This window comes from Gymnoscopelus microlampas (genome assembly GCF_963454915.1).
Source record: "Gymnoscopelus microlampas genome assembly, chromosome: 18".
NCBI classification, from domain to species: domain Eukaryota; kingdom Metazoa; phylum Chordata; class Actinopteri; order Myctophiformes; family Myctophidae; genus Gymnoscopelus; species Gymnoscopelus microlampas.
This window is the reverse complement of record NC_139955.1, coordinates 36275850-36302189: the sequence shown is the minus strand read 5'-3', so window position 1 is coordinate 36302189 and position 26340 is coordinate 36275850. Positions and strand designations below refer to the sequence as shown.

Sequence of the window (26340 nt, the reverse complement as noted above, 5' to 3'; positions counted from 1 at the left end):
TGAGCTTCATGTATAGTCGTGGTGTGGACCCTACTTGAGTTTGAACACATTTTTAAATGATACATTAATAGTCATATTATCATAGATGTCATGCTTGGTGGGGACGCCTCCCCAATGAGGAAAGTGCAGAACAAATGCCAGTTCCAAATATCATTGAAGGTCAAATTTACATTTCTATTCTCGTAATACCAGTTATGACTATGATGCTTATTTCCATTTCAACTCCTCATTTAAAAAAGGGCACAACACAGTGGTTTCTTAAAATAAGATTTTTAATATTACTTATTATCATAAAGATATATTTACACACTTTACAGAAATAGAAAATAAAAACACAAAGCTACGCATGAAAGGAAAAAAATAAAATAAGTACTCCAAGAGCTAAAGCTTATCTTTTATAAATTAGAAACCAAAAGTTCAAATATGTACACAGTATTTCAACCATTTCTGATACACTTGTTTTATTCATTTATTTATTTATTTCATTATTATTTTTGCCCAGATCAACATCAAAACAGAGACAGGGACTGTACATTTGGCCTGGTGAGTAATATGAGCACACACCTTAAACAGAATTAAAGAAGATCAGGAATAATACATTGTCTTTTTAAACGGTATCTGACCTAGTAACACTGTTGCAATGGCGTGTAATGCTTTATACTCCCGCTGTACGACGGAGTCGCGCCGGGAAATGGACGATCTACAAGCTCACAAAACGTCACATCCGCGACGTGTTGTGAGCTTGTAGATCGGCTATTTTCGACACGAGACACTGTCGCACGACGGGGTACAAATCAGGCGGAAGCCTACAGACTCCATCTGTTCTCAGACTGTTCTGAACGGTAACTGGTGTTGGACACAGTGGTTATGTAGATCGGAGAATGTGTCACAATCGATGGAGGAGGGGCCTCGTTCTATTCTGGGTATAGGAAGTCTCATTTTGAGGCTGCAAGATAATGACAGTTCATGTACACATTTCCCGTGGGAGATCAAATCTAGTTATCCTTTGGATTGCCAGGCCAGTAGAAATGTGTGAATGCGCTGGATTGAATATCAGCCACTCGATCCTGCACACGCCCACTCTGAAGGCCAATGTGATACAGTAATGATAGGTTAGGGATGCACAAGGTATACCATGGAATGTGTTGCATGCTAACTCCATTTCCTGGATGGGGGCGAAATGTTTGGTTCATTTTCATTTTCAAGGAACTGTTATCTGGTAGAGAACTGAGAGAATATGTATGACAGCAGTATAAAAAATGTAGAACCTTGTGGGTTTTGAATGATTCTTTGTGAGGGTACTGACAGGCTATAGCTAGTGGGTAGTGGCAACCAACTGCTACACTAATATTTAATAACCTCCTATTGCAAACTAACCAGCAGCCAGCTTATTCTCATCTCTACCAGTTACACACATCAACCCCCCCCCCTGCTCATCTCATTTCCTTACACACTCACAGCCAAATGCATTTGGATAAAACAAAAAGGGCTAAACATAAAAAGGGTAAATTCTCAGAACAAACACAGCCTACCAGAAAAAACATGCTAACAAGTGCATAGGAACATTACTCAGGCCTTGTGATGGTCACAGAGGAGAGGAAACAATGAGAGGGGAGGAATCGTTTCTCTTGTGTAAGCCTTGCTGGAAAAGACCATTAAGGAAAATGGTTTTGCTCCCCGAGCATAATGTATTGGTTTACCATTTCAGTTTGAGCCTGGACGCGCTTGTCCTGCCACACCACAAGGCCCATTAACCTGATGTGCAGGGGAGGGCCTATGGGCTAGCATCTATAAGACAAGAATGCTTGAAAGCTTTCACATGTCCACGACATTATTGTGCTGTAGACTACTTATCTATTTCGTTACATCCACAAAAGATACAGCTTTCCACAACTGTGTTCAATAAAGTAAGCTTTGGACAACCAGCTAGACAAGAATCAGACAAAAAGAAAAAAGAAAAAAGGAAATCAATTGTCACAATACACTGGAAAACCATTTCATACCAAGAGAATCTTGTTTTCAGGGTTTATTTCTCCAGCAGCATAATGGAATTGCAAAAGTGCAGCCTTGCAAACCCATACAGAGAAGTCTTGGAGCAAAGCCACGTTTAATGATGGGGATAATTGATACTGGAGGCTTTGGATCGTGGGATATTTGGCTTTGTTTGTTGGATCCAACAGATAACTGTCACCAGGATGTAGCAGTTATGAGGACGCGGAGTGGGAGATGGAGATTCCAAATGTGCTTTACATAAACATTGGTTTTGCTCTGGTCTCTGAAAGGGCAGCATGGCTGGTGCAGATGGTAAGGATACATTCATGAAGAACAGTGCGGATACAGACGTCGCTTGACTCCCAAATAACTTCTGAGATGGGGAGAGATATTGATTTGAACCCCTTGTCATGAAAACTCCAGCATCCACACTCCTGTGCTTAGAACTTCCATCCCCTTGTTCATATCCTTCTACTGTGTTCCCCAATAATACATGAGACACCCAAAGCAAAGCTGTCTCATTCCCAAGGAGCATTAATGAAATCTACATCTCTGTCTGAGAGGGTATGAAATAATAATGGTGGAACTGAAATTATTACTTCTTCACAGTGCCCTAGGATTTAATACATTTTTAATCAAGGTGAGCTTGGCTGGGTGGATTACCACTGTGATTTTAGATGCTCTCTTAATAAATGCTTCTCATGCTGGGCCAGAGAAGTCTGCTTTTTTATTATAATATTTGCATGTGATATGGCAACAGAGGGGAAGATGTTTGAAATCTAGGTTAACCCACCAGTTTCTTCATCTGGTCAAAACTCATTTGAGTAGTGGTGTTTGCTAACCGGTTCGTGGCAGAATCCGCTGTAGTTGAAACAGATTTGGATTTTCAAAGACAAGTTTTGGACATGGGTCTGCACACACCTAATACAAAATTGGATGTTTGATGGTGGCTGTGCTACAGGTGACCATCGGAACCAGTTAAATGGTTGTATTGATCATAGAAATCAACAGGGGTTTGGGATTTGGGAAGGAGGAAGGGTGTGGTTTCAATCTAAGCCAATTTGACAATGAGCTCAGACTGTAAGTGGCCCCAGCCAGCCTTGGGGAGATCCATCTGAGAAAGATTAACCATGGGATTTAATGAGTGTAATGATCAAAGCCACGACCACCTGTGCTGTGGAAGGGCATGCTAAAAAGGCAACTGTACCCAACAGAGGGATAGATAGATGATGACTGAATCTGAATACATGGCTATAATGGTGTATACATAGAGGGAGAATAAAGATACATTATATGAAAATATGCTCATATAAGCTATAAATGTCCTGTATGTGTGTATTTATTGGTAAATAAATGCACAAAATAGACTGCTCTGGTACAGGCTTCTATCACAGCACCCTGAGAAAAAAAAGGAATAAACTAGTAAAACTTAGAATAGACAAAACATAAACATTAATATATTCCAGTATGATGGAAAGGCATAGCATTCCGTCAATCAAAGATCTCAGTCAAAGGGTCAAACCAGCCTTATGCTAAACAGTAAGACAACTAGAGCACTAGTGGTAGGCTGAAAATGGTGGCATATTTACTGAGCCGACAGATGTCTGCTTTAAAATTGTTTTTGGTCTAATTTAACTGTCCTCCTTGCTACCACTGTCTTTTGTGGGACTATTTTTTTATTTTTATTTCTCTTATAGAAATGTATAATGCATAATGTGTCAGTGTATCGAGACTTCAAACAAGAGGTAATGTGTTTCTCATTTCTCCCTCCCTTGCGTTCTTTCGTTCCTGGCAGCATTGTGGAGTAGGTTATTATTTGGCACTTCATTAAAAGGCAAGGCGGCCTGTCCTTAGAGCAGGCCACTCCTGCCTGTTAACAGTCGTGTAGAGCAGCTGCGCAGGGCAGCAGTGTGGCGAGGGAGGCCAGGGATTGGGGACAGGATTGGATCGGGATTGGGATCGGGATTTGGGATCTGGGGTCAAAGGACTCATCCCAGGTGGGACATTGTTGCTGTGTGACCTTTTAGCCGATTGTTAAACCCCAAGGTGTTAAGGAGTTCAGTAATACCAAAAAGCTTTGGATTAAAGATTGCTCTAAAATAAGGATTTAATCTGTGGTTTAAAGCAGATTGTTTTAGACAATAGTGTTGTTTGGCCTCTTTTTCAGTATTTTTTTTCTTCACAAGTGAAATGTACTGCAGTAAGGAAGTATAAAGCACCAATAATAATGGTTATGGTTATTAAGCTGTATGGTGGTCATGTTGTAAAAAGATGCAGTGATTTAGCATTATGTTCTTTTGGAAAGGGAAACCTTGGACTGGATTTTTGCAGCAGACATGGTACAAGTATCACGAGTGATGTGAATATTAGTTGATGCATTCAACCTTTTGAGACTGTCAACTGCCCTTCCTCACAACCAGCACCCTCTCCCACTAAGTAAAGCCAGAAGCAGCTACACAGCAATGGAGTTAGCGGCTGTGATCACCTTAGATCTGAGAGATAGGAATAACCACACCACAGAGAAGTGACAGACGCTTTAAGACTAAGACGGCTTGTTTGGACCGGGCTCCCTCTCCACCACATGTCATGCAAAGTGTATGAGACACTCAGGGAGATGGCCATGACAGGGCTCTAGAAAGCAAACGATAGAGGGGAAAAAAACACTTGGGAGAAGACAGCGATAGATAGAGAGCAAGGGAGTGAGAGAGAGAGAGAGAGAGAGAGACGGAGAAATAGAATCTGGTAGCTCGGACTCAGTACCCCCCACCCCCCTTCCCTGCCCCCAATTCTTCTTAGAGCTGAGGGTGAGCGGCTTGTCCTGATTTTTTTTGTGGACAGAGTTGCTTGAAGAACCAGCAGGTGCTATGGACATCACTCTTCAGACTGCTGGGCAAGCGAAGGCCCTTCGTTGCAAGGTCCCCCAAGGCAAAGGAAGAGCATAGAAATCAGAACCTGGGGGAGGGCGCTCAGAGCAGTGCCTGCAAAACAAAGAAAACACAGAAAAGTGCCATCAGGCCTCCATTTTCTCCCAAACATGTTATGAGTCATATGCAGACAATTCAATTTCCTCTCCACTGAGGTTTCCCTCGGGGGATTTCAACTGGAGCTTTTCAGAGTGTTATCTCGTACTTGGAACAATGCTAGACTGGAAAGCAGTGAATAAACAGTAATACCAGCATGTAACCCGCAAGTTCTCTGGGCTTTGATAGAAATGCACTGGCAGGAGTTAGGAAAACAACTGCATATCTCGCCATGTAACAGAAATCCTATGTTATACTACGCCCAGGGCCCTGGATCAGTTCTCGTTAACGGAACAATCTTTCCTATCCTTTTATCTTCCCCTGTCCTGATCATTTACGTAGATTTCAGATGGCTAGTGCACTTGGCACAGCAAGCTTTGTTGCATGACAACAGAGTTCATTCATTGATAAGAGACCACTCTTCCCTTTAGACATATTTGCGTGGTCATGTAATGCCAAAGAACTGATGCATATCTAATCTCTCTGGCAGTTTTTGTTTGTATATTGTTTATCTTCTGTACAGGATGACGTAAACATACAGGCCACTTGGTGTAAGGTCTTAGAGTACATGGTAGAGTTGAAAGGAAGTTCCCCTATGTGTGGGTATTTGACTGAAGAAGACCAGTTTGTTCTAAATATTGCTACTAAACAACTTGAATTCCAGTATGCAGATTTTCTTTCATCATTGCATGGACTTATTATTATTGGAATTATTTTATCCAGCACCTGGTGTCCTTATTCTAGATTTTAGATGTCATGACTCTTCTTTGAATGGAAGGTGTGCGCCAGACGTTTGATGGGAAACTATTGTGAACACATTTTTTCCCCCCAAGCTTTCTCACACAGGGGGTCTCAAGGACTTTTCAGAAATTGCTTGTGGCTTTAAACCTGTAATACCCTGCTGTCTTTTTGGATTGTCTGCGGCATGGTTTAGATCCGAGAGTTGTAATAGCTCATTTAGCGGTAAATCCACATAGGGGCTGAAGAGAATGACCTAGGTTACCATCTTCTCTTTTAGGACTCCCTCACATCTGGAATGTGTAATGAAGAAAAGTCAAACTCATTCCCCCATTTGCCTTAGGTGTCAGGGAATAACAGATGAGCTGCTTATGACACTGAAATGGGGTGATGGGAGTAGACGCAGGAACGCATAGTGGCTCGTGGATGGACAATGTCAAGTCTATCACTGTTCCTAATCTCTATTTACGCAGGGCCATAATTAAGGCTAGGCTAATAATGACATGTCCACATACAGTCTGTCTCGCAGAATTCTCAGTCTTTCTCAACCCGATGTTAGCTTTGATCTTAGGTTATTCCTGTGAGTGGAACAATGTGCTACTCCATCTGTGTCCAAGGGGTTTTCATCACATCATCGATAGAACATGAGGAAAGCAGGAGACATGAACAAGTAGCCTTGTCAGCTGGACCACAGATATTTGTCAGATCATAAGCCCAGCCGGACTTCTCATTCACACATTTTGTATTATTCACTACTAGGCTGAGCACCAGAGAGATGCGATGAGTGTTTTGGAAGAAGCACATTTGATCTCAGATAGTGCCTATTTCTTCTTTGCGGACGACCATTCTATGTCGAGCAGTGCAAGCGAGCGGCTTGATTGGCATGCTGGTCAGGTTGAGCAAATTGGCATGACTGTGGGATTGGGAAAAGGGATCCTTGAATGCGGTGAACTGTGAACTTTAGTAAGGCATGAGAGGGGCTGGAATGGGAAGCAAACAAAAACGGAAATCTTCAGTTTGTTGTGACTGGAGTGGTGTTGGTGAGAGGACGGCATTGTGAGTCACTGAGCCGTTCTCTTTTATAGAGTTTCACAACTTCCTGAAGCATCCCTCAATTGTGTGTCAACATTCTGCCTCTGAAAGCAAGTACTGAATACATGAAGAGAATGCACACATTTTACTGGCAGAGCAAAGAACTCTGTTATTCGGTGGTTGAACCCGCTCACGGTGTGTGAGTTCTACTGTAATTCCAAATAAAGTCCAGCAGCATATAATGAAAGGTGGTGTGATATTTTTCTGTTAAAATAGGTGTTGAATAACTCTATATTCTCATAGCAATCACTGTGTTCAGTAACAGGGGTCTCTTCGTCTCTCCAGCTCTTTAGTAAACAGAAAATACACACCATGTATCCAACCAGGAGAGAGAACTTGTACAGCATAAGGGATATAGAAGTGACATTGGAAGTGATGAAACTAAAATATTAGCAGACACATTTAGAACTGGAACACTATAACATTTAAGCTGATAAATGATCTTTATGGGGTTCTCTCTCCTGAACAGATTTTCTGTTTACTGAAGAACTGGAGAGATGGGGAGACACCTGTTACTCAACACACACTCTATAGCAATGTTAACTACTGTATCAAATACAGAGCTTTTACATTTAAAACTAATTACAACGCCTTTAATGGCAAATCAAGTGTATAATGTTATGTGGCCCTCCTTGTATGGAATGAGCTTGAGCGAGTCTTTGTTTCCATCTTTGTTCCACTACCTCTGAAGTTTCGTATGGGAAGTAGGAGGGACTTCAAAGAATTCTCACCCTTCCAAAATGTAAGAAAATGCCCAACAACAATTCTCCAATCCGTAATTCACTATAGATTGTAAAAATGATCTTGACTTCTTTAAAGAATGACACTTCTATGACTTTCATTTGCCTTCCTGTTGGAAATGATTAACCATGCCTTAATTTATACTCCATTGCACGACGGTGTCGCCACACGTTTTTATATTTTGAAAATCAGTTCCTTTGGGCAAGTGACGCCGTCGTACCACAGAGTATAAATTAGTCTTTAAGGGAATGACATGATTGTGTCTGCTCACACAGCGCTCTCCCACTACGGGGTTAATTTATGGCTGCCCTTGGCAGGCTGGCATTGTATGGTTGGCACCTCCTGCAGGGATATTGTGCCCCATCGAGTTCCTCCGTCTCTCACGCGATCTGGGAAAGACATGAATGGGTCCTGTGCTTCTCGGTTCATGGACAGAGCAGTGCTGTGGTCACAAGCATTATATCTAACATGTACATAGTCACAGCCTCTTTTGAGTTCATATCTGGATAGAATGTCATTGTTTCATTCACTGTGTTACGCTTTTTTCCCCCCTAGTGAAACCTGCTTGGTGTTTACCACTTAAAGGGATAGTTCACCCCCAAAATGACTTTTTCTGTCGATTAGTCACCCCATGGAGACTTGAATTCATGGATATTTTTTTTGTTTTTGTCGCATTCCTAAGCCAATAATTTGATGACCGGCAAAGGAGACACAAAGAGTCTCCTTTGTGTCTCCTACCGGAACCGCTGCCTACCGGTCCGCTCGTCATCAAGTTATTGGCTTAGGAATGCGACAAAAACAAAAAATAACCATGAATTCAAGTCTCCATGGGGTGACTAATCGATAGAAGAAAAGTATTTTTTGGGGTGAACTATCCCTGTCACCGTCATACAAAGAAAATAGCCAATCTACAAACTCACAATGCATTGCATGGCGATGTTGTGAGCTTGTAGATCTTCTATTTTCACTGCGCAACACTGGTTTATGATGTGTTGGCATATGCTGTAGACTTACACTATTCTTGAAAATGTTCCCCTATAGCAACATGCCCAAAATACAGTAGGCATGCCAGGGGCAATGTAGTTAATGAAATTACATGTTTGTGTTTCAAATAGTGTAAAAAAAAAAGTTGATAAATAAAAAAAATAAGTCATCCCTAAATGCACACAAAGACGTGCTTTGCTTTTCTGGACTTTAAGTCAAATATCCTTTCATGGGAAAGAAACACTTTGGTGGCAGAGCTGAGAAACTCAACCCTGCAAAGTATTATCTTTGGTAGAGGGTTTTAATTGACTTCATCAGATCGAAAGAAAAGGCTTATTCCTGTTCAGTTGACTTGACGCTAAGGTTTCTAAGTACAACCGTCTCCCTTTAAAAGGAAATATATTAAATGACACCGCATGAAAAACAGCTACTGGAGTAATATGAAGATATGCAAGCCGGCAGGCAAAAGTCCAATAATCTGTTAAGACGTGATAGTTTTTTCTGGGCCAACAATAACATCCTTGTGTGGGGAGGTTGAGTTGAAACGGCGTCTATGATGGTCATTAACAGATTTTCCAGTCTTCCTCTAACGGTTTGAACTTTCCACTTGTGGTCCAAACCTTCCTGAGTGACTCTGCCAAGAGAGGAGTTGAGGCCTCTTGGATTCAAGTTTTCTTAGCGATATGAAACATGACACTTATTGCCTCATCATAGTGCTCTCATGATTTACGAAATGATATAGATATTGAGACAGTGGGCACCACTGTGAGTGAGCTTCAGCTCTTGGCCTGCTGTCACTGTGCACAATTAATATGATGCAGATTGGCCAAGTAGTTTAATTCCGCCGAAACTATCCGATCTACAAGCTCACAACGCATTGCAACGCAACATGTTGTGAGCTTGTAAATCTGCTATTTTCTGCAAATATTTGCCCATTTTCGGCGAATGTTTGCCTATTATGATAATAGTGACACTATAGGGTTAATTTTGGGAAACCGTTTGCAGAAGGACGTTTCCTGTTTCCGAACGACAATCTCCCCTTCCCCCCCCGACACTCCCCCATACAGAAATAGTTTGTTGAAATAAGTAAGGAAGAACTTGGCTGTCCTGCACCTTAACCCTATCAAACACCTTTGAAATGAATTGGAATGTCAAATGTGAGTCAGACCTAATCGCCCATCATCAATGTCTGACCTCAATATTATTATATCCACCAGGCAGGTGGCGATATTGTGTGTGTGTGCGTGTGTGTGTGTGTGTGTGTGTGTGTGTGTGTGTGTGTGTGTGTGTGTGTGTGTGTGTGTGTGTGTGTGTGTGTGTGTGTGTGTGTGTGTGTGTGTGTGTGTGTGTGTGTGTGTGTGTGTGTGTGTGTGTGTGTGTGTGTGTGCAGCTAATCTCTCCAACTACTTGGCCGATCTGCATCATATTAATTGTGCACACTGACAGCAGGCCAAGGACCTCATTCTGGAATATTTTTCAAATCGGTCAACAACAACTATGTCACTTTTGTGAATTAATTACTGCAGTGCAGTTTTCCCTCTAGGCCATGGACCGAAAATAGCCAATCGGATGTAAGCTGTCCATCTTGAATATGGGATCTACACTACTAGCCTTTTACAATGCTCTTGTTCCTCTGCAGGCATGCAACAATGCACTGGCAAACTTTTATCGTAGTTGATAATCTATGCATGTAAAACAAATATTTTTCTTGTGTTGTTCTTATTGATGAATTATCTTAACATCTCTGTCTGTTTAGAGTCAAGGCTACAGTAAACTGCCCACCCCTGTAAAAACATAACTGACAAAAGGAATTAGAGTTACAGGTAGCATCCTTTGGGAGTAGCCCTGCTCCCCATTGCCTGTGCATTTTCATACTGTACACACAAAGCAAAGCAAAGTTTGTTGTTTACCCAGGGTGTCGGACTAAGTACGAAACTTGTTTCCAGCCGGACCCTGCATGGAAGCCTTGCTCAAGGGCTATTCAGCGGTGATTCATGATTGATGTGATGAATTGGGGAATCGAACTAGGGACCTTCCGGTATCAAGGCCGCCCCTCTAACCACTAGGCCACCGCTGCCACACACACGCACAACCCCAAAACATTGTCATCACATGCTCTCGACAGACAGAAAGATGGAGGGAGGGTGGGAGGGCATGCCTCCTGGTGGAGATTTGCACTGCACCGGTGACCTTTCTAGTAATTTGTATTGTGGCTAAATGGAAGCAAATCACAAGCATTATTATGGAGTTGGCCCCCTTTGCTACTTTAACAATCTCCACTATTCTTGGACGGCTTTTCACTACTTGGAACATTGTTGTTGCAATTTGCTTCCATTCAGCCATAAGAGCATTAGTGAGGTCAGACTCTTTTTTTAGGTCTGGCTCCCATTTGATATTTTCAATATATTTTCACAAAGTGTTTATGATGAGGTTAAGGTCAGGGCTCTCTGTGCAGGACAGGCAAGTTCTTCCTAAACTATTTCTGTATGTGGAAGTGTGGGCGGGACGGGGGGAATGTCATTCTGAGACAAGAAACGGCCATCCACAAACTCCCACTAAATTGGAAGCACACTATAGTCCAGAATGTCTTTGCAGCTGTAGCATTAGGATTTCCATTCACTGACAAAGAGCATTCGTTAGACAGACTACGGTAATTAGAAAGGGTGTCCACTGACGCTTGGTCGTATCGTGTAGCTAAATCCGCCTCTGGTTTGATATGACTTGAGTGAATAAACAAGACGTTCTGTGGGCTTTGAAGTAGTTTTAGCCTCAACATTTGACATCAGTCTAACAGTATTTGAAACACATGCTCTTAGAATAATATTTCAATAAAATCAGCAATACCAAGTATTGAAGTGAAGAACGACTTGTTGCCATTTCCTTGATACTGTATCAAAGCTTATTTTCTCGGATCAGTTCAACAACTGTTTTGTTTGTTACCGTGCTTTATAACAAGCTTCCTCCCACGCTGGAGGTAGAAAAACTCACCTTGTTCTAGAACGGCATGGGCCCCTTGTGGGAAAGACGGGGCCGTGGGCGTCTCCTCTTCCAACCAGCTGGTCTGTGAGACTGACCACCCCTGCCGGGGTTCTGCTGGACCAGCCTCCGCACCGTAGCCGCCTCTTCCAGCTCTCTGCCGTGCTCCGTGGAGGCCATGGGACCTGGCGAACAAACAGAGATGATGATTAGAACCCCAAGATGTGCCACTCTAATTGCCTTTTCACAACCTAATCTCCTGCCACAGTGTTATGTTTTAAATGTGAACCATCTCTGTCAATGTCTATGGAGAATATAGCATAGTGTAAAGGGAGAGAGGGTTCATGGGGGTATAATGGATAATGGAAATAAGAGACATGTATAGATAAGTGTGAGAGTAGGCCACCCAGCATCGTAGTTCATCAAATCATTGTGGTGAAACCAAAGCACAGCAGATCTAGCTATAGCCAAGTTAAAAAGCCTTGTGTCTCATGTCTCCGTCACACTTTGTCAAGATTACAAATGATACACACTGTCTCTGTCTCTCACACACACACACACACACACACACACACACACACACACACACACACACACACACACACACACACACACACACACACACACACACACACACACACACACACACACACATGAAGAGATGCATCCTATAGCACCCTATGTTTGAACCAAGATATGAGACGAGCTGAATTGTAGTGCGACTCTCACAGGATGTGAGGTGTTTGTGTGTGTGTGTGCATGTGTGTGTTAAAGAGCGATCCCAGATGTTCTCAGTCAGCTCTCAATAAGTGTGGCTTGATCCTTTAAAGCCCCTCTGTTCCAAATGGTTTGATCCACTTCTTGTCTCCGTAACCTTTCAACCTTAATGCAATCAAAAAGACCTCCGGGAGATCAGGGTTTAGTTTTTTGGCGGAGGGTGTGTGTGGGGGGAGGGTTGTGGCATATCTTTATATGTAATGGGATATTTAACGTGGGTGATCTTTCACACTTAAAGTCCATTGCCTTACTCCTATGAAATTTCAGTAAAAGCATAGCTTTGCTTTTCCTTGGGGCATGTCAAAAAGATTAACTAACTTATGGTAGAATATTCAGCGAACTGAAAGGCTGATACATTTCACTCACTAAAGTAATTCTAGCTATTACTTTAAATTAATTCACAATTGTCTGACCCAATTAACCAGAAGAAATAGATTGCGATCTTACATAATTTGCGTAGACATACGTCTGCCTGCCTTCTCTACCTTCTCTGACACAATATTATTTTCTATAACAAAGATTCCCTTTGCACTCCCGAAAAAAGAATTGCATCAGAGCCAAATGAACTAACATTTAGTAAATAAGAAGGCGTTTCTTGCCAAAAAAGCGGGTTGACATCACTCACACTGGGTCATGACATTCCTGACCCCCCCTCCCCTTGAAACACTGGCACCATTTTTAGAATTCTCTAGAGAATGACCTTCCATGGGTTTCTGAGCTTGTGGGTAGGCACCCTTGTTAAGATAACCCACTGACGCTACCACAGAGGTGGGAAAAGGGAGCACGGGTGCTCAGGACCGCAATAGAACAGCTGTCAAAGCCATGATGATTCTTGGCTCCGGTGATTATCTCTTAATTGGCCAGCTTTATGGACGAGTGTCTGAAGGCATGCTTGCTTTCCTAGTCCCCAAAGATCTCTTCCACAAAAGTAGAGAGATTTGGAGGCTGTTGCCTGTATTGTTAGCAGTTTGTACTGTACAGTATCCACTACAGGACTGTAAGGACTGCTTTCCTCCTGCGCAGAATTCAATATGTTCAAGCCAATGGAGGGAAAACAAAACCTCTGTACAGTATGTGTTCCTAGCACAATCAATCAAGTTCAATATAAACATATTGAGCATTTTCAAAGAACATCTTGCAATGAAATGGAAGAAAATATTTTTTAAATTTTCAGGTTTAAACAATGGAGAATTGACTGTTTCATTTAACCTAGACAGCCTGTCGAATGTTTTCAGAGTATTTCCCCCGAAATGCCAGACATCTCAAGTTCCATTTCCACACTAATCTTCTTCCACACGCTTATTTCATGCTACATTTGTGGACGAACAGTGGGCTAATTCATGTGCAACAGGGAAAGTCTCTGTTGCATATTTCTGCATCTAAAGCCCTTCTTTACCCAGAGGCGCGCTAATCTGCATATTATCCCTTTGTTATTGTACTAGATACAGAATGAATGAGGGAAGTTTACATATTCTGAACGCATTCGGCTCATTTCTTTGTAATCTCAGGGGTTTAACGTAAACAAAAAAACTTCCGTGTTTGAGCAGCTTTGCCCGACAGGGGCTCTGTTTTGTGGGGTAGGGGCATTTCGGTTTGGCCCCTGAAACACCTTCAGCAATTAACTGCTCACAGAGAAAGAAGGCTTTAGTCCTCCTTGTCGCACTAGAAGGATACCATTAAACCATGGTCATCAACCCCCCCAACCACGGTTGATGTTTGATTGACAGGCTGTTTTAACCCATTAAGACCGGGAACGCATCTGTGTCATTTTAGATTTCTTTGGCTATTCAAAAATAACAGATATACAAGCTCATAGCGCGGCACCGAGTGCCGCGCTATGAGCTTGTAGATCTGCTATTTTTGAAAAATGTTGATTTTTTTCAAAAAACTGTTAGAATTTAGAAAACATTTTTAAGAGTCTTAATGGGTTAACAGCCGCTACACACGCATGCACACAAATGCACTCAGATGTGTGCACTGGCACATGTTCTCTCTGTGTCTCTGTCTCCCTCTCTCTCACACCCGCACGCACACACACACACGCACGTACGCACGCACGCACACACACACACACACACACACACACACGCACACGCACACGCACACGCACACGCACGCACGCGCGCGCACAGTAAGCGAAGATGGTACAGTAATTGCAGCGCCTGTACTGAACACAGCTGATGTGCTGCTCCTCTATGGGTGGCTCAGACTGTCATAACCCAGGACCATAATGAGACAATTTAGATGTCTCCTGCTATGGCAAGCTGTCAGTGTCTACTCAAAACCGGGGTTTGAGGAGAGAACATCTCCCGGCAAAACTCAATCCATCCATCTGGCTAAGGGATAGAGAAGTGTAATGAAAGCTACTAAAAATAAGCTAGGTGCCAGTGATAAGACAGCAGGGAAAGCATCAGCCTATGATAGACGCAGTGTCATATAGCAACTAGCTCCTGCATCTAAACTGTAGCTATCTATACTGAAAGCTGGATAGATTGAATGTGGCAGCAGCCATTACGGCTGGATGAGACCTTATGATTGTTACCATGGTAGGGTTAACACCGACTAATGCATATTTCATCTCCACAAACAAAGATATCTCTGCTATCTTATTGCAGGGAAATTGAATCCACTCTGTGTACCATCCCATTTGATCTTTTCCCATGTGGGATTCCCATGTTTATGTTAAGCGAGTAAAAAGAAAAAAAGTTCACCTTATCACCACTTGTGATAACCTTGGAGCCCTGGCTTTTCCTTCCTTCACCAAAATCCCAGCATCTCTTTCCCCATCTGGTAATTCCCTAATTAAACTTTAATAAAGGGGGAATTTCTGGAATGCCTGGTTATTGCCACTACCACTGCCTGCTTGTCTGCTGCCTCCTCATACAGGAAAAGAGAGTGCAGGAGGGAGGGCTGTGGGAGAGAGGGTAGTCCACAGTGTCACAAACTGGCTAGTCTCCAGACTCATGATGAATAGCTGCTCAGCTACTACCTAATTCCCTGCTCCAGCTTCAGCACCTTCCTAAGGTGCCATCTATTATGTTGACTTTTTCAATGGCCTGTCTCCCTCTCTCTCTCTCGCTCGCTCTTATCTTGGCCCAGCCCGAAAGAACACTACTGACAGCCTATCGCTGTTGATTCCCCAGTAGCTCATCACGCAGGCCTGGAGAGTTTTACATCTCCCAGTACTTATCTGTCATGTCAGGGAAGAGAAAGGAATGTCCTTTGGGGTAATGCCAACTTCATCAGTTGCCCTCACCCCTGGCCTGAGCAGCCTGTATATCACAGGACTGGCAAAGATGTGGCATATGCTGGTACAGAACTTCTTGGCAAATGGGCTAGAAGAGCTTTTCTGAGAGAATTAAAATGTTGGTTAGTTTGTTTTAAAGGACGCCAATGGGAGCACAGAACATGTCTACGGTACAGTTGCAAAGACACAATCTGGTGTTTTTCCCATCACTACATAATAATGTTTGTAGCAACAAGTGAGAGGAGCTGTTTATGAATTGATACAACATCAACATGTGCAGTCAAGCATGGGCGCCAGAACTGAACGGCCCCTGCTGTGTTTAATTTTCTGCGTGTCACAGTGAATTGACACACCATCTTGTTGGATTCGATCTGTTTGTTTACTGGCCTTGCTCATCACGTCTAGTTACACTGATTAGTAGTCAGATATTTAAAATCTCATTGATCCACTTTCACGGTTGGCTGAGCATTTGCAAAACATTTGATTTCTCTTCTGTATTTCTCTATCTTTAACCGAGCCCTATACTTAACAAAGCCCTACAATATATACTTTGTACAGTACAGTGAAAATAACCGATATACAAGTTCACAAGTGTCTAGATCTTGCTATTTTCTGCACAATTTTGCCTATAATGACATGCCCAAAATAGGGACACCAGGTAGAAAGTGGTTAAATCCCTCCATCATGACGCCATTCACTACTCAAGCACTACTCACCCCAGTCTGTACAGTGGACTAAACAAACGGCTGTCACAGAATGGAAATCGAGCCACTGGCCTGGAACTAAAGGCGTGGAGAGGAGAGGAGAGCTAGCCCCATGTGCCCACAATATGATGCCACTTCTTCAAGGGGCATCACATTTATAATTGATCCTGGCTATAGTTAAGTACCTCTTGTGACAAGTGATGGAAAGTGATAATGAGCTCTATCTATTCAGCCTGAGATTCATTCTCTGGTAAAAAAAATTGCACTGAGGCAGAGACCCAATTACAGCTAAAAGTACAATGTGGCCTCTTTTCACATTTTGTCTTGGTGAAAAATGCCTTGTTATTGCCACAGCAGAGCACAACATTCTGCCACAACATAGTGTACCTAATGGAAGAACAAGGTTTCTAGTACACACACAAAGACAGGATTCCCATTACTTTATGACTATACATTAATTGTTGCACAGACATTCAGCATACAAAATGCACTGTAACTTGAGTGTTAATTTAACCACTTCATTATATATATATATATATATATATATATATATATATATATATATATATATATATATATATACTGTATATATAAAATAAAATAATTATTTTGAAAATAGCCGATCTACAAGTTCACAACGCGCTGTGAGCTTGTACATTGACTATTTTTGCCTGTAATGATACGCCCACAGTGGTTAATTCTAGTGTTTAAATTTAGATTGATACAGAGAGACCATCAGAGTTTGCTTAGGGTTTGTGTTAGCTAATTATGTGCATGTTCCTGTGTAATCCAAAAAAACAATATTTGTGCTTGTGGGAGAGGGTAAGAATAAACACACTGGTGAGAAACACCCCGGTGAGTGTATCCATGGTTATTACCGTGACGTAGGGGGAGCTAGCCTGCTGCGTCCATCATGTGCCTCCTTCTTTCATTCACTAAAAGCCGAGCTAACCAGCGATTCCCTCTGTACTGGCGTGCTATTGCTACAGACATCCTAACCCACACGCCCAGAGACATGCGATGGCCAGGGCTGCTTCCTTGCTGCATAAGCACATAAGGGGATAAGGTCTATTTAGGCAGAAATGAGACATGACACATAATCGTGGTGGCTAGCTCTTAGCCTTGCATAAGCCTCGGCAGCCTTGTGGCATGGTACCAGGGATTTGCTAGCTGCCTTTTAGCCTCCCCTTCACATCCATCGCTGGCCTGCTTCACATATGGAATGGTTTCTAGAGCTACCGTTCAGAACCCAGTCGTCAGAATCGCACTCCTTTGGGAAAGCTGCTTATCGCATGCTCTCCACCAATTCTGGGCCTTGGCAGAAACTGGTACCAATTGCTTGCCGACTCGCAGACCACGTTACCATGGCAGCCCTGTGAAAGGCGCTCAGTTAGGAGCAAAAAGAATGACATTGTCAGTTGGAATGGACCAGGTTCCCGGTTTACAAATTTCAGTGCACAAGCTCTGAATCGGTGATTAGGCTGCCAACTGTGTCTCTGTAGGTGTCTTGTGTATGTGTGTGTGTGTGTGTGTGTGTGTGTGTGTGTGTGCGTGGGCATGCATGCGTGTACTGTATGTGTGGGGTAGGAGGGGTTAACCCTTTCTGTGTTCCATTACGCTTGGCCTCAATGTGTTCCTCTCAGGAGGTTTGTTGTGATTGTGAACAGTTTGTTTCCTTGCTTTTTGGGCCCTGATTGATATGCAGCATTGTTGTGCTGTGATAATGCAAGGCTTGTGGCTAAACTGAAGGCCCGCTTTGTCCGGGCCAACTCTGCAGAGGAAACCAAAGTGCATGAAAAGTTGCCGCCGCTAAGCCCCGGCTTTGAAAATTAACCTCTTTGCACAACCCGGCACAGAAAGAAACCCTGCGCCAGTCAAGGCATCAGAACTATTAAAAACAAATGGTTCTGCCCACTGCTGTCTATAGAGAGAGTTCTCTATAGAGCTATCCCCTTGATGTCCCTGTGAGTCACTCAGCTGCCTGTGATGGCTGTGAAGTTCAGAACTATACATGCTCCTGAATTAGTGAGTGTGTGTAATGATGAGGTGGGATAAGTTCTGTTCTGCCATGATCAGAGGACTGTGAGTTCAAAGGGCCGGCAGCAGCACCAGCACCACCAACAACAGCACAGAGCCGGCTAATGAATCCCTTCACTACTTCGCTGCCTGTTGGTTTATTCACAAACCCACTCCAGTGAAAAGGGTCAATCTGTGGCTAGGAGGTTACTGTAGGTTGGAAGCCCTATTACACATCGTGAGACCAGAAAGCTACAGAGTCACACAAAGACTCCTAGTGAGATTTAAGCCCCTCGTTATGTCCAAGAGGATTGTGGGAAGGCACAGTGCAGGGGCTGGTGGCATGGATGTTCCAGTTAACAGCAGTGAACTATAAGACCCCGCGTGTGGCAGGTCGGTCGGTAAGGCTACCAACCGTTACCTTAATCTCCGGCGATAACATGTCAAGGGCAAAGGTACCCTGCAACACACCCGTTTCCATGGGCACACTAATCAGATGTGAAGTACAGCCCCGCCTTCACTTGTGTCATCCCTCCACGCCACACTGTGAACCTGCATGCCGTCTCCCAGTTGGGACATGGCAGAGAGAGATTGAAAGAAAATCGTCACTGCGTAGCGTTTACTGCAGCTCTCAGTTCCTAAGGGGACCAGCACCTGCCCCTGTAGCATATACGTAGGCCCAGAGAGCAAAATATCATCAGCAGGTTACTTTACAGCCAAAACTAAAAGATGCTGCAAAAAAATTACTATATATATATATATAAATATAAAAAAATATAAAAATGTTTTTCTTCAGTTAAGCACAATCAATTCCAATTATTTTAGGTGCAATGACTTGATCTAACATAAAACATATGTAGCACAGAAAGCAGAGTTTATGGATAAATGTTATACTGCCACGATCCCTTACAGGCAATCTGGTCACTTGTATAAAAGTGATGCTATAAAATTCATACATCATTTCATTGCCAGGTACAGCTGTACACTACTGCAGGTAAGTTGAAGCATGAGAGTTTATAAGTCCTGTGGGGTCCATGAGGTTTTCATCAACTGCTTGAATAAACTGTTTGCCTGATGTGGATACATGTTTATGAATTCCATATATTGTTTTCCCCTTCCACTTTCATAAACATCTGTTCGTGGTCAGGGGCCCTGAGCACAGACAAGCCCTCTCCTCAACGGCAAACAAGACATAGGGACGCAGCGAGGGGCCCTTTTCTGGACCCTCGCTCGACCCAAATAACCACCAGGAAACGGGGTGTGGAGAGATCTCCGCTATCACTCAAAGGCAGAATCGTAGATCATGATTGACCGCTGTTTGAGCGTATGCTCACATGCGTGAAATAGTCTCCCAGGGAAAAGTATCATTGGTGATCAAAGGGAGAAAGATTGCAACTTACTCTTGTCATGAATTATGTATGATTTCATAAATGAAAGATCTCTGTGTCACAGAGGGGACTTGCTTGGGTGTATGATGGAAGAGATCAGATGTTTTCCATTTTTGTTTGTTTCATTTGATTAAGGGTAAGAACATACGTGCACGGCAGCTTTAGAGAACATAAGGTGCTCCGTGGCTTAAAAGTCTTTGACAATAGAAGATGTAGGGTAGGCACGGATATCCTGTGGCCTAAGGCTCAGAGTTTAGGTAGATCCCGTTGGTAAGTGTTCCCAAACTCTGTTAAGTCTTCAATCCATGATCTTCACAGCTCACAATGAAATCCTCAGAGCATTCTAACAAGGGCCAGCTGTGCAGCAATCTAAACCAGAATATGACATCTAACCGAACCATGATGGCATTTATAGACGTTTGACAATAATGGTCAAACTCTATATTTGATCATAATATTGTTCTTGTTTCATCACTGCACTTCTGCTTATTGAATATCTGCCACAAAACAACATGAATCAATATAATAATCAAATATGATATTGTCACGCAAAAGTGGTTGACATTGTATCTATGAACACCTATGCTTGATTTTCCTTAATACTCTCAAAGTTAATATAATACATATTTTACCATTCAAAGTTGGTCATGAAAGTAGTTAACATTTATTCAGAAAGCACAGAATACTTATTATGCAGTCTGGCATGCTGTTAATAAAAAGGTCCATTCAGATCTTGATCAGGAATCTGATCTGTTGGGCCACCACTATAAATGTAACACTTAATGTTCAAACAGGGAGTCATAAATCACTTTGTTATTGGACCCTGGTGGAAAATAATGGCTTTTGAACATATCTGGCTCTGATTAAGTTGTCGGGGTGTAGAGTAGACTGGGCCTGAGGATGGGGTCTGGTACTTACAAAAGGCCTGGTTAACAAGCAGGGTGGCTAACGCAACCCCCCTGTACCTGAACTTTCGGGTTATGCCCTCTCAAGCCCGATGGTGCATCGACGTGGCCAGACTCACACGCTGCTGGAATAACAGAATGGAGGCTAAATTTGATTTTGCAGAATGGACCTCTCCTTCCTTGCTACCAGCATGTGTAATTTCCTCTTATTTCCCCACATGTGGAATTTGAAAAGCTTGGCCAGACCAACAGCTGTGAGATCTTAGAAGAGTCAGACGAGTGCCTCTACTACCGCAAGCTTACACAACCTCTAAGCTTCCAGATAACCCCTCTTCCTGTCCTCCTCCTCTTCTTTTTCTGTCCCTCTGCCCGTCTTTTACTCCCTCTGCCTTTTCCCCCATCACCGCTTATGGTCTCGAGGGAAAATCTTAAGTGAGTTGATTTATTCATTCAAAGGGTTCTGAATTGCATTACAGCGGGCCAGCAGTCACATATGCCAAAGTGTTCACTAGCGGAACCCTCCGGGGAGCGTTAGCCCAAAAGGTTAGCCTTATATCCCTACCAAATGAGTTATGATTTTTCCTAAATCTCTTCCCCAACTCCCACCCTCTGCGAGGCAATTGTGGACCATATTTATGAAGCCCAGTGTGTTAGGATGTTATACAGATGTGAAGTGGCTTATCCCACAAAGCCTGGTTAAAATCTCCCCATAGAAGTACACTGGGCCTCATGCTATAAATCGGAACTACATTGGGGCATATACTGTCAGTCATGAAAGCATGATGCTAGCACTTCCGGCATATACAGTACACAACACATGTACACAAAACGTATGTGAGCCAAACATCAGCCAGTGTAGTTGCAACAGCTGCACTCAAAACCATGCGGCAACTGTCTGTGTGTGTGTGTGTGTGTGTGTGTGTGTGTGTGTGTGTGTGTGTGTGTGTGTGTGTGTGTGTGTGTGTGTGTGTGTGTGTGTGTGTGTGTGTGTGTGTGTGTGTCCAGCTGCACAAAGACACACACACAAACACCACTGGCGCCGAAATGGGGGTGCGCAGAGATTCGTGTGTGTGTGTGTGTGCGCGCAAGTGCACACGTTTGCAGCTGGCCTGTTTGCAACAGAAAAGACATGCTGTCTTCATCTGAATCTGGTTGGCTCTATTCTATAGCAATGCTGTGCAAAGAGGAAATCCAGGTTACTCATAAAATAGATCTCAACCATTGACCTTGTCAGTGTGTGCGTGTGCGTGTGCGCGTGCGCATGCATGTGCGCGTGCGTGCGTGAGTGTGTGTGTGCGGCAAAAACCCAGCTGGCGTAAAAGCCCTAGCAGTTCAAAACGGACTGAAAGATTCCCCGTAATCCTGCAATAACCTTTCCACTGCAACCCCCTTCCACACCACTGTTTGCCCACTGTTATTATGTTATTCCAGGACATCTGGAAAAGTTTACCTGTTTTTGTTCTCTCCACACCCCCCATAATCATGTCGGCGGACACAAACACCTCCTTTATATTACGTGCACCAGTGCAGAGGAACCGGGATTTTGATTTAAAGTTTCCTGCCCGCTGTTAGTTTAGGTCCAGTGATGTTGTTTAAGAAAACATACATTTTTTTTCCTGGATTTTTTTGCACACTGCACACTTTTTTTTTTGCACACTTACAGCCCCTTACAGGTAGGCAAATATTCTGCAAAAACAGATGACCATTCTGTGAAAATATAGTAGATCTACAAGCTCACAATGCATCGCAAAGCTCACAACGCGTTGCTTTGCAACGTATTTTTTCAGCTCCCTTTCTCCTCTTTCGCATTGCCAGACCCCAAATGCTCGGCTGAGTCTGCGAGTGAGGCTGGTTATACTGTGTGTATGTCTGTGCCCAGCAGCCCCTACAATACATCAAAGTTTAATACAGAATAATAGCACTGCTGACAGCTCTCATAAAACCACCCCTTTGTAAGCAAACGATTTCTCTCACTGATAATGGTTATGATCAGAGCCTTTGCCCCCCTCATACTGTACATACTGTACACGCACATACACTGCAAGCAGCTAGGCAGCTGCGGTTCCATCTCAGAAATCATCTGTGTATGTGTGTGTGTGTGTGTGTGTGTGTGTGTGTGTGTGTGTGTGTGTGTGTGTGTGTGTGTGTGTGACTAAGAATCGGAACATGTTTGTGGCTTTGTGCATATGGATCCGCATTTCAGTGTGCATATGTGTATGTATGCACAAGGGTGAGTTTTGCGTGTGTGCGCCGGATCATGTGAGCCAGCCTGTTGTTTTTGTCCTGCGTGTCCCTAGGTGAGGTTTGGCAGGGGTGTTTCCATGGTTGTGAGAAACGCTGCTTTTGATATCTCTGAGCCGCTGAAGGACCTGAGAGGCCAGCGTGTCACCAGAACGAGGATTGTTTACATACCAGCCTTAGGAGTTACATGCGAGGGAAGAGTGATCGGCGTCAGGGTGAATTATGAACACCACATGTCTAAAGCCCGCTCAGAAAAGGCATAGTGGTTTCTGAAGATGGGTGATTTGAGGTGCGCTGCTCAAGGATGCTAATAGTACATAGACAAGGCCATGGTTCCCTCAGAGTATCACTGCCGAAAGAATGTTGGAAGCAGCATTGGATTGAGTGTCTTATTGCCTGTTGCACTAGGAGTCCTCCCGCATGCTACAAGTTTCACGCACACACGCACGCACATTTGTACACACCTCCCCACCCTATTTCAGTTTTATCCATGTTCATTGCTTTGGGAATACATTGCTTCATGTACGCACACATACATACATACATACATACAGTATTAGCTTTCTCTCTCTCTCATGCACAAACCCTCCCATATATATATATATGCTGTAGTCACGCAGACAGTTGCCTGAGAGAAAAAGCCAGATGAACTGGAAAAGCGTTTGTCTCGAGATGAAAGGCTTTCACACCCACTGCCTACATGCAGAGCTTCTTCCGACACCTTCCCGCGACTGTATAGAGCAGAGACTTGGGCTACGCAGACACACAAGAGGCATAGCATCCCTCCCCACACCCATCATCACTGCAACATGCTTGCATCTCTCCCTATCTCTCTCTCTCTTTCCCTCCCTCCATCCCCCTGTGTGTGACACTCTATCTCTCTCTTTCTCTCTCTCTCTCTCTCTCTCTCTCTCTCTCTCTCTCTCTCTCTCTCTCTCTCTCTCTCTCTCTCTCTCTCTGTCAATGAAGCTCTGATACTACGCTAGCAGCCGGGGAACGAGGGAAGCACATAAGCAGCATGACCCGAACAATGTTGAGCAGGATAAGCTCTCATCAGCCAGAGGCACAGCAGCCTTGTTTTCTCTGTCTGTGGTGTAGCAGTGTAGTGGGGTGGGGGGTGGGGGGTGGTGGGTAGTGGGTGCTTTCAGGCGTGGAACACGCTCCGCCACACGCAGGGTGTGAAAAACGACACTGACCGTAATGCAAGATAATTGCTTCCCATTTTGCTACATGTGCCGAGAGCCTGTGACAAAAATAGCATGTCACCGTACCGTAACAAACGTGCTGGGGAGCATGGGAACTGGGAGTGCTGTGTGCGGAGATCGATACGCACAGTGGACAGCATCTTACAACCATATAGGCTGCACAGCCTCTAACACACACGCGCGCACACACACACACACACACACACACACACACACACACACACACACACACACACACACACACACACACACACACACACACACACACACACACATACACATACACATACACACACACACACACTCAGTCCACTGATTGTATTCAAAATCCACCTACAGCCTTCGTTGCATCTATACATCCTATTGTACACTCACATCCGTCCATACATTATAATCCATACAGCATCTTAAAGATATTAACCCTGCCATCCCTATTTTAGGCATGTCATTATAGGCACACATTTTACAAAAATGTTCTGTCATTTTCAAAATTGTTTAAAAAAAAAAATCCTTTTCTTTTTTTTCTTTTTGAAGAAAATAGTCAAAGTATAAAATAGGGCTTAAGTAGTAAAACCATTTAGTGCACACTGCATATCAAAAAAGCATGTCGCCTATAGATCACCTTAACAGCATGTAGCCATATTGCATGTGTGCTGTGGCGTGCACGCATGTGCGGTGAAACACACTCACATTAACAGCTTGTGTGTGTGTTTGTGTGTGTGTGTGTGTGTGTGTGTGTGTGTGTGTGTGTGTGTGTGTGTCTGTCTGCCAGGCAGCTGTATAGTTCATAGGTAGGTGATGATCCAGAGAGAGGTCTAGACGTTTGCACAAGCCTAACTGTTGTTTTTTCTCACCACAATGCTACCTGCATCACATCTGCAGACTGACCACCGGTGTAATGAAGCTGACCCCACAAGCCACATTTCTCAAAGCCCATTTATCGCTGCGAGCACAACGCCCAGCGCCCTCTGTAATCGTGACAAGTTATCATTTTTATGACCACATTACAATAGATATCCAGCATTAGTACAATGGCTTCCGGAGATGCAGCAGCACTTAAACGGAAATTTACTGTGACAAGGAGTCAAGATGTTGAGAACCTCAAGAGACCATCCGTGCATCTGGGAATCTGTGTTCCTCTCACTCAACGCAGTGCTCATGATCGCTACCACACATATCACACTATACATCTATAGCTTGCCTGTACAATGATATGTATTAATAATCATATCACTTGGAGTCACACAATATACAGTGGGGTGTGAATTAATCAGCATCACTCCATTTGCCACTCCACCTTTACAGAACATGTGCTGTGCAATATCTACATTTCATAACAGTCACAACACAGTCACCCAACAGATCTGATGGCAGCACTCCACTCCACACAGACAGAGCGATGCCCATCAATAAAAGCCTCTTAAATATTTCATCCCAAAGTCACAGCCTCTGCTTACATCAATCTGAAGCTGGGAGCAGAAAAAAATACATTTATATCTGAAGCAAAAGCAATAAGCCACCTTTTAACTCCAACATAAAACCCTCAGCAATACAATAGCAGACGGTGTAACCACTGCAGTGCAGTACTGTACACAGCCAGGTGCTGATATTCCTGTCTTTTAGAGCCCACACAAGGCTAACCATGCTGGGTAACTGATCAACTACAGCTGCCTGTGCAAGCCCAAGGCTAATAAGAGGGAAAATGAGAAAGCGTGGGGAGGCTACCAGCTATAAGGCTGGCTGCTCCTGTACTCACCAGCACTGGCAGAACACAGCAGAGACACCAAGAGCACAATCACCAGCGTCAGAATCTTCACATTCATTTCTGCACTCCCCTCTGGCTCTCCGCTAGTCACTCGCTGATATACTGTAGTGGTGTGTGTGTGTGGATGGGAGGGAGGGAGGGAGAGGGAGAGAGAGAGAGAGAGAGAGAGAGAGAGAGAGCAGCTGAGCGAGCAAGAAAGAGAGCAGGAGAGAGACTCTATTTGCTCCCCTGTGTATTTGTGTGTGTATGTGTGTGTGTGTGTGTGTGAGTGAGGAGTGAGTATGTGTGTCCCAGTGAATGTATGTGAATGTGGCGTGTGGTCGGTCCCTGGCTGTGTCTGTGTATTTCTAAATGCGTATTTGTATATCAGTGTGACAGCGCCGCTCCTAGACTGAACGCACGTCTTTATCTTAGCTCTCCCACGGACATGTGTTTTGTTTTGTTTTGTTTTTTCCTTCTTCTGTCAGAGGGACGGCAGCCTGATCCAAGTTCAGTAGATCTGTGAATGTGCCGGGAGTCAGGTCTCTCTGTCTTGCGAACGTGCACAAG

General features: G+C 43.6%; 1 protein-coding gene across 1 annotated transcript; it reads right to left on the bottom strand.

Moving 5' to 3' along the window:
- Window positions 1–254: 254 nt before the first annotated feature.
- Window positions 255–26340, bottom strand: apln (apelin). The gene is made up of 3 exons (XM_084041645.1): window positions 25783–26340; window positions 11556–11728; window positions 255–4970 (listed from the first exon to the last, which is right to left on the bottom strand). The coding sequence occupies exons 1-2, from the start codon at window positions 25847–25849 to the stop codon at window positions 11562–11564; spliced, it is 234 nt and encodes a 77-aa protein (XP_083897771.1). The 5' UTR covers window positions 25850–26340; the 3' UTR covers window positions 255–4970; window positions 11556–11561.